Genomic DNA, 19,801 nt, shown 5'->3' on the forward strand with positions numbered 1-19,801 from the left:
GATGTCTTCAAATCATTCTCTGAAAGTGCTATTTATTCTTTGATTGATAAATTTTATCCCAAAGTTTTTTCCAAAGATGACATGAAACATTTGAAGACTCAATTGGATCATTACAAGCTTGATGTATTTGAGGATCCGAGATGTACAAATATTGATTATCTTCCTAAATTATGCCGATTACTAGTTGAAACTGTTGAAATAATATATTTTTAATATGGAAAAGTAATAGTTGAATATTTGAATGTTGAAAATAAGAGTTGTAAAGTTAGAAATTTGTGTGTGATGATGTAGGTAATGATGTATTTTATTTTTGGATTATGTGTAATGAAACTCTATAAACAGATCTCTCATTTGTGAAGAAAATCACAATTGAGTAGAGAGAAAAATATTATAAAGTGTGTTGGTTGGTAAATTTTGAGTGTTTGAGATTTTTACTTTTTACCATAAATTTTTACTTTTTCACAACACGTTATCAGCACGAAGCTCTAAAAGTCCTACATACTATTCCAAGCTCCAAACAGAAGAAAAAGGTAACAAAAGTAATAATATTTATTTTACTGTTATTTATTTATTGTATATTTATTTAATATACAATATAATGTTATTATTAAAAATAATAAAAATAAATTTTTCATAAACTTGTTATAAATCCTGGGATGATGTTAAGACGACATCCCACACTCCCGGCAAGGGATACGACAAGTATAAAAGCCTATAAGGTTTTTAAACAAAATAAATTATGACAGTCGTTATAATATTATGATATGATATATATAATTATTTAAACATGTCTAATATTATATATACCATATTATTACCATAAAATTATACAAATACATACATTTATTCTTTTATTCACCAACGGTCATAAACGGTAACAAAACGGCTAGTTTTTGCCCTATAAATATGATCTCTCAAACTCATTCAATCACCCCAACTTTCTCTTCTTCTCTAAAAATTATTCTTCATCAAATTTTCGGAGAAAAAAAGAAGATGGCTTTCGCAAGGTTATTTTTAATTATTTTAGTTATCATACTCACGAGTCTTGTATTTATCGGAGAATATCCTCCTCGTGTGTTTTCTTTATTTTTACGAATACTTGTACTTGTTGTTTATCCATTACTTTGTATTGCAATATTCATTAACTAATAAAATGCATCGTGATTTTTAGTACCACCATGGCAAACTTGACAAAGCTCGAATTCATCGCTCTTGACATTACTGGGAAAAATTATATGCCATGGACTCTCGATGTAGAAATGCATCTTGAGTCATTATGTCTAAATGAGACCATAAAAGAAAATGGCATATGCACATCACAAGAAAAGGCAAGAGCCATGATATTTTTGCGTCGACATCTCGACGATGGATTAAAATGTGAATATATGACTGAAAAAGATCCCATGGCTTTATGGAAGGGATTAAAATAAAGATTCGAACATATAAGGGAAGTTATACTTCCGATCGCTAGGGATGAATGGAATACGTTAAGATTCCAAGACTTTAAAAAAGTCAGCGATTACAACTCGGCGATGTATAGAATAATCTCGCAGTTGAAATTTTGTGGGCACGAGATTACAGAATTGGAAAAGCTTGAGAAAACATTTTCCACTTTTCACGCATCGAATATAACTCTACAACAACAATATAGAGTGCGTGGATTTTTGAGATATTCTGAACTTATCGCTTGTCTCCTTGTGGCGGAAAAGAATAACGAGCTATTAATGAGAAATCATCAGGCACGACCTACTGGTTCAACGGCATTTCCTGAAGCAAATGTCGTAAGCAAAAATGAATTTAAATCTGGCAACCAAAATCAAAGTTATAGACAAGATTTTGGTCGAGGACGAAATCGAGGTCGTGGACGTGGTCGGGGACGTGGAAATAGTCGTGGTCGTGGACGCGGCCGTGGTTTTGAAAATAATCGAGATAGTTACTTCAATAACTCATCTCAAAGGAACGTCCCAAATCATCCACCGAAAAGGCATCAAGAGAACATGAGTGTAAATGAAAATCACTCAAAAAGATTTGAAAGTTCTTGTTTCAGATGTGGTACTCCAGGACATTGGTCCCGTATTTGTCGAGCCCCTGAGCACCTTTGCAAACTTTATAAAGAATCAATAAAGGGGAAAGAAAAGGAGACCAACTTCGCTGAAAACAGTGAACCTTTGAGTAATTCAACTCATTTTGATGCTGGCGATTTTCTGATTGATTTCTCAGACAATGATCAATTTGCGGGTGGAATAAATATGTAAAACATTTTATTTTTCATGTAATTGTATGATAATATTTTATCGTGTGTTATATTTTGGCATATGTATTGTATTGTATTTTTATAAATGTATTGTCAGTAATTTTATTTCATTGCATATTTTTTTGAAGTTCAAATATGGAAAATACTATGAACAAAGATGAAGTTTGCATACCTGATAGTGGTACAACGCACACTATCCTCCGAGATAAAAGATATTTCTTGGAACTAAAACCAACAAAAATAATGGTGAATACAATATCAGGTCCTGTAGACTTGATTAAAGGTTGTGGTAAAGCACAATTTTTGTTACCTAATGGTACAAATTTTTTTATCAATGATGCTTTATATTCACCACAATCGAAAAGAAATTTGTTGAGTTTTAATGATATATATTCCCATGGGTATGATACTCAAACAATGAATGAAGGGAATGAGAAATATATGTGTCTTACCACATATAAATCAGGAAAGAAATATGTAGTTGAAAAACTACCAATGCTACCTACTGGATTGCATTATACATATATAAGTCCAATTGAATCAAACATGGTAGTTGATAATTCTTCAATACTGATCAATTGGCATGATCGATTAGGACATCCTGGTTCAACAATGATGCGAAGAATTATAGAAAATACACATGGTCATCCATTGAAAGACCAGAAGATCTTTCAGAATAATAAGTTTCAATGTAAAGCATGTTCTCTCGGAAAACTTATTATAAGACCATCACCAACCAAAATCCAAACTGAATCACCAATGTTTCTTGAACGTATTCAGGGTGATATTTGTGGACCAATCCATCCACCATGTGGACCATTCAGATACTTTATGGTATTGATTGATGCCTCCAGCAGATGGTCACATGTATGTTTATTGTCAACTCGAAATGTTGTATTTGCAAGATTACTTGCTCAAATAATAAAATTGAGGAATCAATTTCTCGATTATACAATCAAGAAAATTAGACTTGATAATGCTGGTGAATTTACTTCCCAGACTTTCAATGATTATTGTATGTCTATGGGAATCATTGTTGAGCATCCTGTTGCTCATGTACATACACAGAATGGGTTGGCTGAATCATTGATTAAACGTCTGCAAATGATTGCTAGACCAATGATTATGAAAACAAAGCTCCCTATTTCTATATGGGGACATGCAATTTTACATGCTGCTGCATTAATTCGTATCAGACCAAGTGCATATCATAAATACTCCCCATTGCAGCTTGCATTTGGTAAAGAACCAGACATTTCTCATCTGAGAATTTTTGGATGTATGGTGTATGTGCCTATTGCACCACCACAACGAAAGAAAATGGGACCTCAGAGAAAGGTTGGAATTTATATCGGTTATGATAGTCCATCAATCATTCGATATCTTGAACCTCAGACAGGCGACGTGTTCACAGCACGTTTTGCTGATTGTCATTTTAATGAGGAAATCTTCCCAATGTTAGGGGGAGAACAGAAACATACCGAAAAGGAAATTACGTGGTATGTATCATCATTGTTACATATAGATCCAAGAACAAAACAATGTGAAAATGATGTACAACAAATTGTACACTTGCAAAGAATAGCAAATCAAATACCAGATGCATTATCAGACACAAAAGGGGTAACTAAATCATATATACATGCTGCAAATGCCCCTGCTCGAATTGAAATTCCAAAAAAACAAATTGAAAATACTCATGATGTCATTAAACGCCTGAAGCGTGGAAGGCCAGTCGGTTCCAAGGATAAAAATCCTCGAAAAAGAAAATTCATAGAGAAACACGATGATCACAAAATAGAGAATGATGTTCCTGAAGAAACACATGATGATCACAAAATAGATAGTGATGTTCCTGAAGAAACACATGATGATGAAAATGTTCTGTCATAACCACAAACTGACGAGAATCGTGAAATATCTATCAATTACATTAATACTGGAAAAATATGGAACCGAAAAGATATAGAAGAAATTGATGATATATTTTCTTATAATGTGGCAATCGACATCATAAATGATAATGAAGATCATGAACCAAAATCTTTTGGTGAATGTAAAAATCGACAGGATTGGGTAAAATGGAAAGATGCTATCCAGGTTGAATTGGATTCGCTAAATAAACGTAATGTTTTTGGACCTATAGTCCTTACACCTGAAGGTGTAAAACCTGTTGGATACAAATGGGTTTTTATTCGAAAGCGAAATGAGAAAAATGAAATAGTAAGATATAAAGCTCGACTTGTTGCACAAGGTTTTTCTCAAAGGCCTGGAATTGATTATGAAGAAACGTATTCTCCTGTGATGGATGAAATTACGTTTCGGTATTTGATTAGCTTGGCGGTATCTGAAAATTTAGAAATGCGTCTTATGGATGTTGTTACAGCTTACTTATATGGATCACTTGATAGTAATATATATATGAAAATCCCTGAAGGATTTAAGATGCCTGAAGCACAAAGTTCAAAACCCAGGGAATGTTATTATGTGAAATTACAAAGATCATTATATGGGTTAAAGCAATCAGGTCGAATGTGGTATAATCGACTAAGTGATCACTTGAAGAAAAAGAGATATGTAAATAATTCAATATGCCCTTGTGTTTTCATTAAGAAAACAACATCCGGATGCGTAATTATTGCTGTATATGTTGATGATTTAAACATCATTGGAACGAATAAGGAAATTCAAGAAGTTGTGTCATACTTGAAGGAAGAATTTGAAATGAAGGATCTTGGAAAAACCAAGTATTGTCTGGGTTTACAAATTGAACAAAAAGAATGTGGAATGTTTGTTCACCAGACAAATTATACAGAAAAGATCCTTAAACGTTTTAATATGGATAAAGCAAATCCTTTAAGTACTCCAATGGTTGTTAGATCATTAAACATAGAAAATGATCCATTCCGTCCATGTGAAGATGATGAAGATATTCTTGGTCCAGAAGTACCATATCTAAGTGCCATCGGTGCCCTTATGTACCTTACAAATTGTACAAGGCCTGATATATCTTTTGCCGTGAATCTGTTGGCAAGATTTAGCTCATATCCAACAAAGAGACACTGGAACTGAATTAAACATATATTCCGTTATCTACGAGGAACAACAGACTTGGGACTTTTGTATTCAAAAGATGCTAATTCAAGTATGATTGGTTATGCTGATGCTGGATACTTATCTGATCCACACAAGGCACGTTCCCAAACTGGATATGTATTTACTCGTGGAGGCACTGCAATTTCTTGCCGTTCACAGAAACAAACGCTCGTAACTACTTCATCAAATCATGCTGAGATTATTGCACTACATGAAGCAAGTCGTGAATGTGTGTGGTTAAAATCAATGACCCAACATATCCAAATCTCATGCGGATTATTATTCGATGAGAAACCTGTGATACTATATGAAGATAATGCTGCATGTGTTGCTCAAATGAAAGAAGGATACATAAAAAGCGACAGAACTAAACATATTCCTCCTAAGTTCTTCGCATTCACCAAGGAGCTTGAGAAGAATAAATGTATTGATGTTCGTCACATTCAATCAAGTGAAAACTCATCAGATCTCTTCACAAAGGCACTACCTACGTCAATATTCAGAAAGCACATATATAATATTGGGATGCGCAATCTACGAAATTTGTGAAGAGTTGTTCGTGTCAACATGAGGGGGAGTTCACGTGACTGCACTCTTTTTCCCTTACTATGGTTTTTATCCCAATGGGTTTTTCCTAGTAAGGTTTTTAACGAGGCAGTACAAAACACGTAATGAAGACATCATCGTATCATGATCATCATCACAAGGGGGAGTGTTGAAATAATATATTTTAATATGGAAAAGTAATAGTTGAATATTTGAATGTTGAAAATAAGAGTTGTAAAGTTAGAAATTTGTGTGTGATGATGTATGTAATGATGTATTTTATTTTTGGATTATGTGTAATGAAACTCTATAAATAGATCTCTCATTTGTGAAGAAAATCACAATTGAGTAGAGAGAAAAATATTATAAAGTGTGTTGGTTGGTAAATTTTGAGTGTTTGAGATTTTTACTTTTTACCATAAATTTTTACTTTTTCACAACAGAAACAAAGAAGTCGATGATTTATTTCATTATTGATAAACTGATTTGTTCAGTCTTAACTTTTCTAGTTTCCACTGCTACAACTGAACGAATATTTTCATAGATAAAATTTCTCAAGACACCACTTCGCAACAAAATGGATCAGGAATATTTAAACAATGCAATTGTTTTGTATATTGAGAGAGAGATTGCTCATGACATTAATATAGATTACATAATTGATAGATTTGATCATTTGAAAAATCCAAGGTTGCGACTAAAGTAGTGTTTATTTAAGTTACTCTCTTTCGCGTAATTTTTTTTTTATTATGCGTACTCTTTCATAGGATTAATGTTTGAACTTTTGGAAAATATTTATCCAGATTTGATGATTATATCATGAAAATCATGGATTGCACTTAATCTTTATGTCATGTGGAAAATGTTGTGTTCATTTCTAGATTAATTTTTTTTTTCTAGTCCCTCGTATTTTGAAATTCTGGCTACGGCCCTTGGTCTCATAAAAGACCTATTCATTATATATTATCGTAAAATATTTACAAGTCAAAAGATTCGAGTTCATATTAAATGTACACGACCTCAAGTCAATTTCCAAGCCAATGGTAGGTAGAGCCAAAATGAAGCTCGAAAAGAAAATAGAGACAAAATAGTATTTTCTTAATATATAATTTATAAAAAATATAAATTGATGAAAAATAAAAGTAGATATTGTATTTCGAAATGTATGAGTGGACGTTCATTCGATATCGGATATCAAGATGTGTTGTTACATTTGTTATCGGACTTATATTATAAATTATTTGTCTCACAAACTTGAACTTTTCGAAATGAACTATAAATTTTTATTTTTACTTTTGTTGAGAATTATATATAATATGTTTTTTTTAAGATAATGATTCAATAGTTTTTTCTTGCAATGTTTGTAATAATTCTGATCGATCTATCTTAAAATAATATTTCAATCTATCGGATCGGTTCAACTATTGATCAGACTGGAATTAAATAATTAATATCATTGTTAAAATTATAGTGACATTGTTATATACATTTGTATATAATTTTAAAAAATTTAACATTAATAATATTGGTCATTTAGTTAAATTATTTTGAAATTATTAAATTTTATCAAAATAACATAATTACATGACTATTTTTTTTCAAAAAAACATACATGACTAAAAATATTAACATTTTGCCTTATAAGTTATATTTTTTTTCCAAAAGCTATATCAATTAATAAACTTTAAATGGTTGATTCCGAGTAATTGGGTTTAGTTAATTCTATTTTTGTATAAAATTATCTTAATTAGTTTATTTTTACGTATATTTTAATTATTTAAGTTGTTTGGAAAAGAAATTAATTTGTTTACTTTTGTTCGAAACTAAAAAAAAAAGTCAGATATGAAATGCTAGAGGCAATCATACACTTGGACGGAGTTGATTAATATGATCCGCGTTAAAAAAAATGTTAAATTTGATTCCATCCTTTTCAAATTAAGTGAGTGAAGGTTCGCAATCATTACAAAAATGACAAAAACTTGTGTGAAACGATCTCACGGGTCGTATTTTGTGAGACGAGTATCTTATCTGGGTCATCCATGAATTTTTTTTACTTTTTATGCTAAGAATAATACTTTTTATTGTGAATATATGTAATGTTGACTCGTCTCACAGATAAATATTCGTGAGACCGTCTCACAAGAGACCTGAAATCTAGAAACTGATTAGAAGTTGATTCCGTTTATTCATAAGTTATTTTAGTCATAAGTTCGTGTTAGATTTAATTATTTATGATAGACTATCTGGTTCTGATTTTCAATTTTTCATTTATATTTCCAAATACTATCTATTTCTAATTTTTCCTCATTTTTCTGTAATCTATAAACTTTAAGCGGTTGCAACTTGCAATGTTAATTGATATTATGGGAGATAATTCATATTTTTTTTTATTAAAAAAGATGAATTTACATTTTTGGGCCCATATAACTAGAAAAAATTGGGCCTAGAAGAACATTTTGGACGCAAAGAGCCATTTAGCTAATTGGGTACTTGGTAATTGGTGGATTTATAACTATAAAAGATATTTTGTTAATTCAGACAAGTAATTGGACGGAATTATTGGTAAATGTTACGATGAATTAATTAATTTTCTTAGAAGTACTTATTGGATTTTGGTTATATATATTTGTTAGTTTCTAATTTTGACTATATATGTTGTCAAAGTTTAATTTTAATATTATATTTTTCAATTTTCGACAATTTCACTACTTTTTCCACTCGAAACCTGATATGACATTGCACGTTTCAGCACCATTTCGGTAGCATGTCAGTAGACAAAAACTTGTGTGAGACGGTCTCACGAATCGTATTTTGTGATACGAATCTTATTTGTGTCATTTATGAAAAAATATTATTTTTTATGCTAAAAGTATTACTTTTTATTGTGAATATCGGTAGGGTTGACCCACCTCACATATAAAAATTCGTGAGACCATCTCACAAGAGACCTACTCATGTCAGTATTGCATCGGTGTCATATATAGGAAAAATGTCTAAAGTTGCAAAAATAAAAAAAAATGACACACTAAAACTTAAATTCAACAACATAGATAATTAAAGTAACAATTGGACAATATACATAATAGAAATTACAATTTTCTCAACAACAAAAAAAATTGTTTTTGATATAACAAAAAATCCCATGAATTTTGAGTTTTTAGACGCTTTTTGTCCCCACATTCACATTGTAAAAACTAACGAAAGAAATAGAAAAGTTTTGATCCCAAACTTTACACGGATGAAAAATGTAATTATCTTATCATGCCTTTTTGGTTAGTTTTTTTATGATAAATTAATATTGAGGTCTAGAAACAAACAAAATTCAAAAAACGAGGTTTTTTTTTCATATTATCGTGAAAAAAAATATTTTTAGAGATATAACTCACACGTTTTCAATTTCTATTACATCGTCAATAAATTTACGATTTTAATATATTAATTTACATTTTATTCTAATTTAAAATGAGAGTGTCCGATGCAACATCAGCAAACAAATAAAATCAGAAAAAATAAAAATTAGTATACTACATTGTGAATGATCCGACATAACCAAAATAGAAAACATGCAAAATAATATTTTAGAACTGAACGCTAGTCACTTTATCAAAAACTATAGTCGATGATAATTATGTAATTCATATATTTTAAAATATACAACTCAAACGTCACATTTCGATTGTTATATCCAACAAAAACAATTATTACACTTTAACAAACACTATAAGAAATATAACTGGTATGAATTAAAAAGTAATGTACCCTTCTCGTGACGACAATTAAATAAGATTAAACCAAAACTTTGAGAGTTTTTAGATATGGTTTATGGTTCCTAAAATCGAAATTTATTTGAAAAAAGATTAATTAATTCACACGACATTTTTTTCCTAAAAATATGAAGTTAACAGATAGATTAGGCCGCCGCTTTGAACTATTCTTTGAACAATGAGTTGGTATGTATGTAATAAGATTCACCCTTGTCACGGTCTTCCAGTCCAAACCAGAGTTCTCAGAAAATTTATCATATCCATTTCTAACTTGTACAAACCATAAAAACAAAATGGCCCTCACCTTTCGATCAAGATCGTAAGTTTTTTGTGAGACGATTTCACGGATTTTTATTCGTAAGCCGAGTTAATCATGTCCATATTTATAATAAAAAGTAATATTTTTTCATGAATAACTCAAATAGAATATTTGGCTCACAAAATTGACACATGAGACCGTCTCAAAGGAGTTTTTGTGTTCGACCAAAACTCTGTCGTTTGTTTTCATTTGAGTCAATCACTTTGATTCGGACCAGCTATATTGTATATGTCCTTATCTTCATGAGAAAATTCATGGAAATATGGTTAATTAATTTTATGCGGCCATCAACTCATGCGTGTATGTCGGTTTTGGCTACTTCTTCTAGTTTCAACTTTTCTATAGTTTCGTTTGAGTTAGTGGAAATTAGTGGATTGAATTTGAGTAGGTATTTGAAAGAAAAATCTGAAATGACTTTATATTGAAATAGATTTGAAATTCATTAGAACGATTCGAAAATTAACAAGCTGATGATTTAATGTTGGGGCAAAGGATTTCAAGTCCATTGTGCAAATCGATTGATTTGTTTGGCTGAATGAAAGGATGTAAACGAACCAAACCGTTTGTGAGTTATTCGAAGCTTCATTCGATAAAAGTTCGTTTGAGCTCGTTTAATGAGTCTCGTTAAGATAAACAAATCAAACTTAAGCTTTACAGTATTCGGCTCGTTAGCTCGTGAACATGTTCGTTGGTAAGTTCATGAGTAATCTTTTATATGAAAAAGTAATAGTTTTGATATTTGATTTATTGATTTTGCATATTATTTATGAAATATATAGAAAATTCTATTAAATTTATTTATTATAATAAATTTACAAATTTTAATAAGAATAATATATTTTTCTTTAAATATATAATTTACTTTTTAATTAATTTAATGAAAATTTAAATGTATAATTCATATTTATTAAGCTTGTTTAGGCTCGATAAAAACTTGAATAATCTCATGAGCCATGAATATATTCGTTAAATAAAGCTCGAGCTAGGCTCGATTATAAACGAACCAAGCTCAAACATTCAAGAGTTCGGCTCGGCTCGACTCGATTACATCCCCGTGAATCCATTTGATAACAAATTTCAAATATTTAACTAATTTTTTTCGATTCATTGTAATGGATTATAAACTCACCTTAATGCGGAATAAATTCAAAATATCCCTTCATATGCTTCCTCGAGTCAAAATCATTTAATCTAAGTACAACCTAATGATACGTGTATATTATGTTCTAGAGAAAATTAGTAAAATGTGGAAAATTAGTAAAATGCTCTCCTAACGTGGGTTATTTTGACCACTGATCATGTAACTCATTAAAGTTTGATCTTAATACAATTTTTTTTTCATCTTTAGTAATTTTTTTTTTTATCAAAATGCTTACGTGACACCATATATTGCTGAGATGACATCAAATACTTTGACATGACGCCAAACAACACCGAACTTTGACAGCTTACCTGATAAAAAATCATAAAATATCAATTTAGAGGACGACTTTTGTAATTTTTCCATATATTCGGTTGCAAGTGACATACTAATGGTCATGAACATTTTTACTAAAATTCTATAGAGATTCCGAGTGCTCATACTCATTATTTTATCTGAGAATTCCGAGTTCTCAGCTTCATATTAATCGTACAAATATTTTGGTCAGGCTCGTATTCTCGATCAGTTCGGCGACTTGTCTGGAAAGGGATTAGAAATGGTTCAATTATGCGAGGATTGAGAGCTCGACAATTTGAAATAGAATATCGTTAAATTCATCATTTACTTTGCCATATTTTTTACATTTTCGTTGTCCAACTTTGAAAAGTTAAACATCAAAAATGGAAAAATACTGACTCGACACAAGAAAATTATTAATGTGGTAAGTCCTCCGCCAATATAGGACTATATATATATATATATATTTAATGTTTGACATGTTCCTAAATTCTATATTTATATTTTTTTCCTTTCATTCAAATTAAATTAATTAATTATATATAATTAAAAAATTATAATAAAAACATTATTATATATAAATATATGCTCACACAAAACATATGCGTTGAAGGTTAGTAGCCACTTAAATACCAAATAGGACCCATACTAGTCTGGCTAGGTAGTCTTATCAATCAATACATTCCGTTAGACTCTAAATCTCACTTTTCTATACAGGTAAAAAATTATTCTTCAAATCTTATATTTTCATTTACAACCATTTTGATATATTTCTGGCTCCGTGACTCCGTCACATCTCGGATAGTTGCATCCAGCTAGTTTGGATCATCTTTGATAATTATATTGTACATTATAATGCAAATGTGATACTCAGATTACATTATTTAGCCTCATCCCCCATTGTTTTTCTACTTTCTTATTCGAGTATTAGAGAGATTTAATTCTATTAACTTTTTTTGTTTATGTCCTTAGGCCATCCATCTTGTTCATAATCTATCTCTTGATAGCAAGGGTTGCATCACTGCAGTGGCGGAGCCAGAAATATGACTCTGTCCGGTTGAAATTTTAAACTCTAAAATCTTTTAATATTTTAAATTGATTTACCAGACTAATATCAAATTATTCCAAAATTATACAAAATTTACATATACATTTTTTTAAAAAAAAATTGGTCCACCCGAACTAAAGCCCAGGTAAACAACAATGTGCCTCTGCCTCTGGTTGCATGAATTGTTGTGTACAATAAAATCTCTAGCTCCATGTAATGCGACTGCTACAGCATCAAACAAGATCATGGTCGCGTATTCGATTCTCATACACGCATCGATTAGTCATAGACTTTAGAACTAAGTTGTAAAGTTAATGTTGCTAGCTAGCTAGCGTGAGAATTGCATTGATTCGAGCAATATCTGCCGCTATCTTCTGCTCTAGATTCGTGAAATCTACCAAATACATGAACCTGCGCGCATATATATCGCTCAAGATCAGGTAATGATAGCACACCATGAATGGATTGAGAGCAAACTCTTTGTCGTTTGATATTATATTCGTAAGGAAATCAAGCCAGTGGTTCATATTAATGTACGTCGGCACAGATACGCCTGTGTCGGCAAGGCATTACATTAATTAACGAGATTGTGCACTTTGCAGGAAAAGATTTGAAACGATAACATCTTCCAGCTATTACAAGATGTCGATTTATCATCCAAAAGGGACCACGAATTCGCCTCGATCGAGCATAATATGTTCACACATATAGGCTGCTCGTGTTTCACAATTCTGCAAGTCCTTTTCAGTAGTCGTCTATGATCATGATCTCTAGCCATGCAACCCCCCACCTTATCACTTCCCTTCGAGACGAGACGAGACGTGACGCCTCTCGAGCGACTCCGAAGTCCGAAACATGACAGACATTTGAAAAGATGCGATATATATGGTACAACAAGACATGAGGGGCTGGAAAAATTTGTTTCGAAAAGGAGTGAACTGATATGAACCATTGGATGGAAGGAAGATATTGTTATTCGCATAGATGATCATTCTCGAACGTCTCTTTATGAAATTAGTGATCTAAATACGGATGGAGCACAAATGATTCTCGAGGAATTTGTGTGTTTCAACGAATTTTTTAATTTATTTGTTAGAGGATTTCTGATATTTTTGGGTGGTTGGATTTATTAATTATGTGTTTGAGTATAGTTTTTATTGAATTGAGTTCATAAATATTTAATAAGTTTGGTTTTCAAAAAAATATATTGATAATACCTCATGGAAGACAGGCCCATCAAGGTCTTATTATCTCTGGCTCATCCATAGCCTAAGCGGAAAACAAGCTCATCAAGGGCTCAGATATTCTCCTATAAATACCAGGTTTGAGCATATGATTATGAATTCAATATATTGTTTTCAGCAGTACCCTTAGCTGCTCCCCCCATATATACTCAGTCTCTGACTTGAGCGTCGGAGGGACTACGCCAGGACACCCTCCTGGCCCTCTCCTAACGGTCTTTTTCGTGATTTCAGGCTCAGGACAATTTCAAAACCCTGCGTCTGTACTAGTGACATTTGTTGGGAGCGGACCCTAAATTTCCTGTGAGTAAAATATATTTTTAAGTCTTGACAGGTACTTGCTCCTTTGATCAAGAAATTATTTGAGAAAATAATATCCATTACATTGTCGCACATTTCGAATTTTGGTACTGTAATTTCGAATATTTGTAATTTAGTTAACCAAATCCCAAAATAAGACAAATTTGTGGTCCAAAAAAGTTATTTGATGATTCAGATTTGTGTTCTGACTAATTAGTTTCGTTATCAGTATAATTGCACAAGATATTTCATAATGGACCAGGAATAGTTATGTCTTAATGGGACCACGTTCACTCGTTGCTGTCACTCAACACTACTTATATAATAAATTTAAGTTTTTTTTAAATATCGAAATGACTACGTCAGAAATATGTGATCTCCTCAAACTTTTATTCATAATTGCATAACTCACCGAAGCTATGTTCAACTTAAGCCGACCAGCAAAGAATCACTGGATTCACCAACTCGAGATATAAATTTTTGGTTTCATCATCTTTGTGTGTATATATATAAAATAAAAAATATATATAATAAATTGTTATATTATTTATGCTCATTATAATATTATTTTTTGAAGAATATATATTGTTATAAATATGTATATATAATATAATATTTTTATTAATTGTGTGCCCAGTCCCTACCAAAGGCGGAGCAAATATATATATATATATATATATATATATATATATATATATATATATATATATATATATATATATATATATATATATATATATAACCAAAGCATTTTAAATCCTTGATTGTTGGAGTGATTTTAAATCCAAACTTTCAATTCCAAAGCCTAAACTTATTCCATCAGCTATGAATCCAATAATTTTGTAGCAATTTTTTTCACTTTTATATCAAAATCAGCATAATGTAAAGCGTCAATCAAACGTTGAATGTCCTTCACAATATATTTTTCAGCATTTAATAGAATTTGACATTGAAAAAGACCATTCATTTATACGTACTATTTCATCAATCATTCGGTTCTAAATGCATCGTTTTCATAATAAAATATATATATATATATATATATATATATATATATATTGTGTGTGTATAAAAAACATGTGGTATTTAACATGGGAAGAGTCATTCCTTTTCCTGTCCTTGTAAGAAGATACATTCCCTAGCTCGCCCAACTCATCTTCTTTATCTCCTATTTATAAGGAGGAACTGAAGGTAATCTATCCATTGAATGCTACTTATCTTCTTTGAGTGTTTGATATAATTTTCCACCTTCTTTGACTCCAAAATCTTGAAAAACATTTACTATTGAATCATTCTTTCAGTTATCCTCCATCAAATTCCTTTTTTGAATAACAATTATAAAGAATTAATGGAATCGAACTCATCTTCATGGACCAAGTCGCAGAACAAGCAATTCGAGAAGGCTTTGGCTGCCTATGATAAGGACACCCCCGATCGTTGGCAGAATATAGCTCGCGTTGTTGGAAAATCTGTCGATGAAGTAAAAAGACACTACGAGATTCTCGTTGAAGACCTCAAGCACATTGAATCCGGTAATATCCCCTTACCGAAATATCGATGAAACAGTACTAACCGCTACTCAGATCTGATATGGGAGCCTAAGGTAATTCAGTACTTGAACCAATTAACCTTTTCATTCTTATCATTGTCACGTTTCAAACATATATACATTTTGTTAAATATTTATATAAAATCTAATGCACTCTAGCTATATAATATCATGTAAGACTATATAGGTCACTTGCTCTCAGATATCTAGGAAAGATATTATTTGTTAAGATTGGAACTTGGACCTAACTCAACCCCAAAAGTTAGCTCAAGGGGGATGATCAATATATATATGCAATTCTCAGGTTATTTATCCAACCGATGTGGGACAATTAACATTATTTATATCTCTATTTTTCAAACCCTTTTTGGCCTTTCTCCCTTTATTATCCTTGTCTTGATATGGAATCTGTTCTTTTTCCCCTTAAAAGGATTATGGCAGCATTATTCCATCAACCCTCTATCATTTGGTCTTTAAATTTACTAATCTTTTGTCCCCAAACATATTTTGTAGAATTGAAATCATTCTTATAAAAGGTATATAATTAAACTCCCAAATGCATGTTTTTATATATCTCTAGCTCCTACACAATCTAGTGCATTGATAAGCTCTCCCAATTCATTTTTCTTGCAGGGTAATGAAAGTGTCAAGAACAGAAAATTACTCAAGAAAGTGAATATCTATCTAAATATGCTACATTTTCAAGTGGGAGCTTTTCTAATTGAGCTGTGTGGTGTATAATTTTTCTATGAGTAATTGGTGTCAATCAGATTGAGTCACAATTTTGATAATTGCATTACTTTTTTTTTAGCTTTAAGTTTGTGAACATTTATAAAGTCATGTTTGGTACATGAAAATGAAGTGGGAATGGAATATGCATTCTAATTAATCTCATTCTCATGTTTTGTTCTTCCTTAGAATGAGAATACATGTTTCAATGGGTAGATTCGATGCTACATGTGGGGGCAGTGCCCCACATGGTTTGGATGGACAAGATTTACGCATATATGTGATTTAAAAAAATTAGTGGACCTCATGTATGTGTGACTAAATTTGAGCCGTTGATTCTATAATGGAGACACTATCCCTGCATGTAGGATGAAATCAACCCAATGAGAATGCCTGCTTTCATATTTATGGGAATAGTAATTCCCATCATTTGGGTTGGATTTGTCTATTCACATCCTCCAATCTTTTCTATTTATTTTCAAATGGGAAACTTTCATATTATTTATTTTTTTCTTATTTATTATTTTACATATTTATCTATACATTCTGTCATTTTTGTTTTTCAAATATTTTAATAATAAAAAATTTACCATTTGTTATTTATAAATAATACTAATAATAATAAATATTAAAAATAGTAGGAAAATTATATTAATAATAAAATTATAAGAATCATTTTATAACAACAATAAATATAAATTATTATTTGATGATAAAATTTAAATATTAAGAAATTAATATTAACATACTAATAAATAAATTAAATAATAATAATACATAAATAAATAAAATATAACAACATTAATGATAATAATAAAAAAAAATCTTAATGATAAATAATAAATAAATCAAAGATAAACGTACAACAATTATTCTAATTTTTTAATTAAAATGTGATTTGGTTATGAAAAATAATTCCATTTCATTCTTTTCTCATTTCATGGGGATCCCAGTAAACATCTGTGGGTTCAGTTAAGACAAGAGATCATGGACTACTAGATTTATTTTCAGTAATATAACTCAAAAACATCAAATCGACGCTAGTTGGTTAAAATGACTAAAATTGTCAAAAATTGAAAGATACACAATTCAGACCCAGTTCTTTTAAAAACTTGCGAACTCGCAACTACTAACTTTGATGTGCTCTGGATAAACACAAAAAGTTAAAACAGTTGTTTGTAAACCATATTGACTACAAATCAGTACACTCTATCATCCAAACTAAATACATTTTAACAACACAAACATTATAGATTCAATTTTAACAATATAGATAATCAAATTTACATATACCATAAAATAGGCCACTTTGGATCAAAGTCAATTATTCCTGTTGACCGTACCATATTTTAAGATTAAATTTTTTCGCCACTTAAATAAATAAAATTTGTGTATACGAAGACACAAAAATTCAATCATTAAGCGATTTGAAAGTATAAAAAATCCATCAATCTTCAACTGTATATGACTAAATTTATTTTGAATCCAGAGTCTATAAGTAACGAAAGAAAAGTTCATATTTTCAAAAATTAAATCCAATTTAGGAAAAATAATTCACGACATATTAATTCAATAATCTATCAACTAAATCTCTATCAAATTCATGAAGAATTGTTAACAAAATAAGCTCTCGGCGATTTCATAAAAATAAAATCTCGTTAAATCATCAAAACTTTAAACAAATAAGTGCAAGCAAACAAAATGACATCCCATTTCAATAAGATTTTTGGGAAAACTTGACCCTATAGATTTCATTTATTTCAAACTCGCCGGAAAATACACATAATTCACTACATATTAGAGTATCGGGAAATTTAAGTTCTTAGTTATATAGTTTTACTTTTGCGATTTTTTTTCTATGTTATCAGATTTCAATTTTAGTTTTGTATATTTTTCAAATTTTATTTCTTTTACATCGAGAGTATTGATATAGCATTGTACGCCTTAGCCTCATATCGTTGTTACGCCAGGAGAAAAGGAAGCTAAAAAACTAAGACTTAAATTTGATTACATAAATGACTAAAATTACAAAAATATAAAATTAAAAGACCAAAACTGCAATTTTTCCAAATATTTCACACCCTATCCATTTACTTTATTAAAATCTATATGAGTAGGTCTTTTGTGAGACGGTCACACGAATCTTTATCTGTGAGACGAGTCAATCCTACCGATATTCACGATAAAAAGTAATACTCTTAGCAGCAACCGTCGCTAATATTTGCGACGGTTTTAGTACAATCGTCGTCGATGTGAATGGCGACGGTTTTAATTCAAACAGTCGCTATTAGCGACAGTTTTTTGAAAAACCGTTGCTAATAGCGACGGTTGTTTCAAAAACCGTCGTACATCAATGTCTTAGTCCAATCAAGTCCCGTCCATTTACAAGGATGAGACCAAATTCATCCCATATCCTCTGATCCGCCCCACCTCAATTCTACAAAATTTCTCTCCCAAGTCCCATGCCCTTTAGCGACAGAATAGAATTGCGGACTCCCGAAGAAATCGAATTGCTCATCGGCAAGGCAACAATCCAGGTAAGAATCGGCTATACATTTTTTATTTTGTTTTTTATAGCTTCTCTGTGCGTGATTTGTGGTTTCTTGATTGTTTGTTGTTGAGTTGTTGATTGACTATTACTTGTTTATTTGTTTAATAATTATTTTATTCTTGTTTAGGATTATAACTTGAACTATTTCAAAATGGAACTTCAATATGCTGCAAAGAAAGAAAAAACATTGATATCCTCTTTCTTTAAGAAGAGAGATCGTCAAGCTAGTGAAGATACTTCAATTCTTACGGTCCTTACAATGTAACATCAATCCAGTGAAAGTCTTCTATTTCTCAATATCCAAATTCTTTCATGTTCCTCTCCTAGAGACGATCATCAGTCTTCGTCTACTTTTATTGAACGAGATCCGGGAAAAAGAAAACAAATATGTGAATATCATGTTAATGTACGAGATGAGATAAGACGTTCATATCTAAATATGGGGCCTTATCAACCAGATATGTTGGAGTATCCAGGTACAAAATTTGGAAGCCAGAATAGTCGTTTTCAGAAAAAAAAAATGGTTTTAGAAATTTTATTGGTTGGAGTATTCCCTTCAACAAATAAGACATATTGTTTCTATTGTTTTCTTTTCCTGAATGATGTAAATTCATCTAATGTAAATTTTCTTTAATAATATATAACTTATCATATTGAGTTCAAGCCCCCCAACTCTTATTCCTGGATCCGTCCCTGATCGTAACACTTATTATTATTGTTATCAGATTTAGTTTAATGATAGAGGTGAGAATAATAAATAATGAATAATGAATAACGAAATAAACAAAAGACATGAATGTGTCATCAGACATCAATAAGAAATATATTTTTCTTAATCCACGATTAATAACGTTAATCCAATCTTCAACATCCCGAAGGACACTTGGGCCTGAGCAATACCCGCTCAACAGTAATAAAATGATCCACACATAGCACCCCCGGTACGTGGCAAACTGCGACCAATCC

General features: G+C 30.9%; 1 protein-coding gene across 1 annotated transcript; it reads left to right on the forward strand.

Annotated features, from left to right (window-relative positions):
- The first annotated feature begins 15,206 nt into the window (after nt 1–15,206).
- Nucleotides 15,207–16,354, forward strand: LOC140804751 (protein RADIALIS-like 5). Its single transcript, XM_073160863.1, has 2 exons — nt 15,207–15,609; nt 16,189–16,354. The coding sequence occupies exon 1, from the start codon at nt 15,355–15,357 to the stop codon at nt 15,565–15,567; it is 213 nt and encodes a 70-aa protein (XP_073016964.1). The 5' UTR covers nt 15,207–15,354; the 3' UTR covers nt 15,568–15,609; nt 16,189–16,354.
- The last annotated feature ends 3,447 nt before the right edge of the window (nt 16,355–19,801 follow it).

This window comes from Primulina eburnea, chromosome 11 (assembly GCF_022965805.1).
Source record: "Primulina eburnea isolate SZY01 chromosome 11, ASM2296580v1, whole genome shotgun sequence".
NCBI lineage: Eukaryota > Viridiplantae > Streptophyta > Magnoliopsida > Lamiales > Gesneriaceae > Primulina > Primulina eburnea.